General features: G+C 39.4%; 1 protein-coding gene across 1 annotated transcript in view; it reads left to right on the forward strand.

Annotated features, from left to right (window-relative positions):
• The first annotated feature begins 2,297 nt into the window (after positions 1–2,297).
• The window catches only part of SPI1 (Spi-1 proto-oncogene), a 20,714-nt gene continuing 20,116 nt past the window's right edge, over positions 2,298–2,895 (forward strand). The window contains exon 1 of the mRNA XM_027886185.1: positions 2,298–2,662. Within this exon, the coding sequence (XP_027741986.1) occupies positions 2,618–2,662 (45 nt within the window). The 5' untranslated portion in view covers positions 2,298–2,617. The remainder of the gene's footprint in view (positions 2,663–2,895) is intronic.

Below are 2,895 nucleotides of genomic sequence, written 5' to 3' on the forward strand. Positions count from 1 at the left end.
TTTCCATCATGGAGAAGGATCCCTACCTTACTTCAAAAGCCTTTTTGAACATCAGAATACATTCTGTGAGTAGCAGTTCACATCATATGCCTCTGGAAACCAGTTATCTACTACATAACTTTTTTGTGACTTCATCTCTTTTCTGCACGTAAGTCATCTAATAACGTAGCTGCAAGGATCTGGGGCAAAGGTATTGTCTCTAGTAGGCCTTGTTTTGGGGGTAAGAAGATCCTGTGATTACAAACAAGAATAAGACTCCAGTTATATGCAATAGTGAGAAACTAATCTATGTTGAATTTTAGCAAGATTGTTTTTAGTGATATTCCTATACAAATATGATAGATTAAACAAGCATTTTATTTCACTTTTAGCATTTCCATTTATGGAGATACTCTCCTTCCTAAGAAGCATATTCAACTGCTAGACTTTCTGCTGGTCCTGAAACTTTATGGCATATTATTTAGTTCTAATTCATCATACAGAGAATCAATTTCATTATTTATATTGATAACCTTGGTGCGCTTATAATTACCGTGTGTTTAAACCTGGTTGATAATGTTACAAAGTAGCATTCCCCGAGTGCAGTAAGGCTGGTGCAAAATATATATCCTTATTAGGTAATTTCCTGTGCTAAGAGACAGTGCAGAAATATCCTCCAGCCTACGAAATATAGTTGCATTCCACTTTAATAGAAGCCTCTCTGTGTAAAACATTAAGTTTTTAAACCTTTCAGAAGCTACTTAAGCTATCTTTCAGAATGCCTTGAATCAGATAGCATATCTTCTTTGTTCTGAATAGCCTTTTTAATAGACACACAATTTCCACAGTTGCTTTTATCATCTATTATTCAATTACCCACTGTAAGATTTGTGTGTGCTATTGTTCAGTCCTGTCTCCTCTGTTTGCACTGAGTTTTATCATCTGAGCTATGCTTTACTTCTCTCCCTTCCCCCCAGACAGTTTGCTCACTTCCAGGCTGGTATTCAGGGGGAGACTCGAGAATCATCTCAGAGACAGAACTAGACTGTTAAGCAGCTTGCTTACTCCTAGGTTATAATTAAGAATTCATGATATGAATAAAATAAGAATGAAATGCTTATGTATCACCTCATGCTGATGAAATTCAGTTTGGGGCTTAAAGAGTTAACCTCCCATCGTGTTCTTGATGCTATCCCATTGCTAATATGGTTTGCTTGTTGAGTTCCTGAGGCTGGGGAATGAGAGGAACTTGTGAGCGGTCTCTGGTTTTACCAGTGTACAAGGGAGGAAGTCTGTCTTGGCTGAAATTCCCCCTCACCCATAGACCCAGGTGAGTGGTGAGCAGGCTGCTTTCAAGAGCAGAACCTGTGGCAGATGGGCATAGATGGAAGAGGAACAACCCAGACAACGAAACTTCACTTTTCCAAGACATTAGTGACTAACTGCAAAGCAAGAAGGCATATTACAGAATGAGAGTGTTCTCCCCTTGTAGCCAAGACCCATTCCCTACACTCTGCCCCCTGGCCCACTCACTCTTGCCACTGCCAGCACCTCTGTATGAAAGGCGTTTGTTCACTGCAGCCAAATGGAAGTAAAACAGTGGGGTGAAGAGAGGGGAGAACAACATGTGAGAAGAGCTAACACAAAATCTCTACAAGAAATTTCTGTACCTGACCTTTTAGATAGAAGTCTGTAAATTTTGCTCTCTACTTGCTGTTGAAGGGATTCAGGACCTGAGAGAAGTCGAATCATTGCATGGGACATGTAATACTTTCTCCTTTTCCCTACTCACTTTCTCCTTGCAGGAGTTACAAAAGAAAAGATCCACAAGAAACAAATAAGAAGACAAAGTGTCTTTCACTGAAACAATTACTCTCTTGCAAAGTTTATGACAAAAGTCTCATGGGCATCACTTCAGTGTTTTGTATAAACCTAAGACTGTATATTTGAAACTGCATACTCTTTTTTTCCTACCTGCTAAGTATTGCCACGTAATTTCAACACAGGACTATTATTAAAGCAAGTCTATGCCACTGCACTGGCCTCACAGAAGTTGTCAGGACTGTGTCTTTACGATATATCATTAAACCAGAGAACAGCACCATTGTTATGGTTCATCTACAGTTGGAAGCACGTAGTCTTCCACAGAGTGCTGCACCCATATGCTTGTTTATTGGTAGCAGGTCCAGGCTCTGGGTCTCTGATTATTCAGTAGCACCTGCCCATGGCAGATCTGGCCGAGCACAGACTTCCTGCTGCAGCGCCACAGCTCCATAAATGAGAGAGATTTATGCAAACTGGCTAAAGTGTGATGTCACAGCTCTCTGATAGACTCAGGGGCTATCTTCCTTCTACAGACATTTGATAAAATCAGGAACTTCACATACCACTTGGGAAGAAGTTCACCTCATAACCTACTAGGGCAAACTATGAAAACTTGTTAGGGTCCTTCTCCTATCCTGAGATCCATCACTGCAAAGGGACTTTACAGAGTCCGAGGATCTCAGCGGATCTCACTTTTTTCTTTTTTTCTTTTTTCTTTCCTTTTTTATTTTTTTTTAATGTGATTTTTTTTCAAGTCAGTTATGCTGGATGTTTGAAAATTGAATTAAGAAAAATTCACTCAGAAGTTGGCTGAATGTTGCAAGCTTGCAAAATGGAAGGATTTCCCCTTATTCCCCCTGTGAGTATATTGGGTTTATTCCTAATATGGGTCATTGGGCTCAGTAGAAAAAGGCAAAGTAAAACAGATTTTATTATTTGAGAATATCTCTGTTTTGCTCTGTATTTGTAATGTCAGGAAGTTTGGCTTAGGTCAGTCTATAAAACTAGTGACAACATGGCAATGAAAGGGAAATTAACATTTCCTCCCCAAACTTGTATCTGATTTTGATCTCCATTTGTTTTCACAGATTA

Source organism: Empidonax traillii, unplaced genomic scaffold (genome assembly GCF_003031625.1).
Source record: "Empidonax traillii isolate 1590-97213 ecotype Southwest subspecies unplaced genomic scaffold, ASM303162v1 scaffold11:size2795301, whole genome shotgun sequence".
Lineage (NCBI taxonomy): Eukaryota > Metazoa > Chordata > Aves > Passeriformes > Tyrannidae > Empidonax > Empidonax traillii.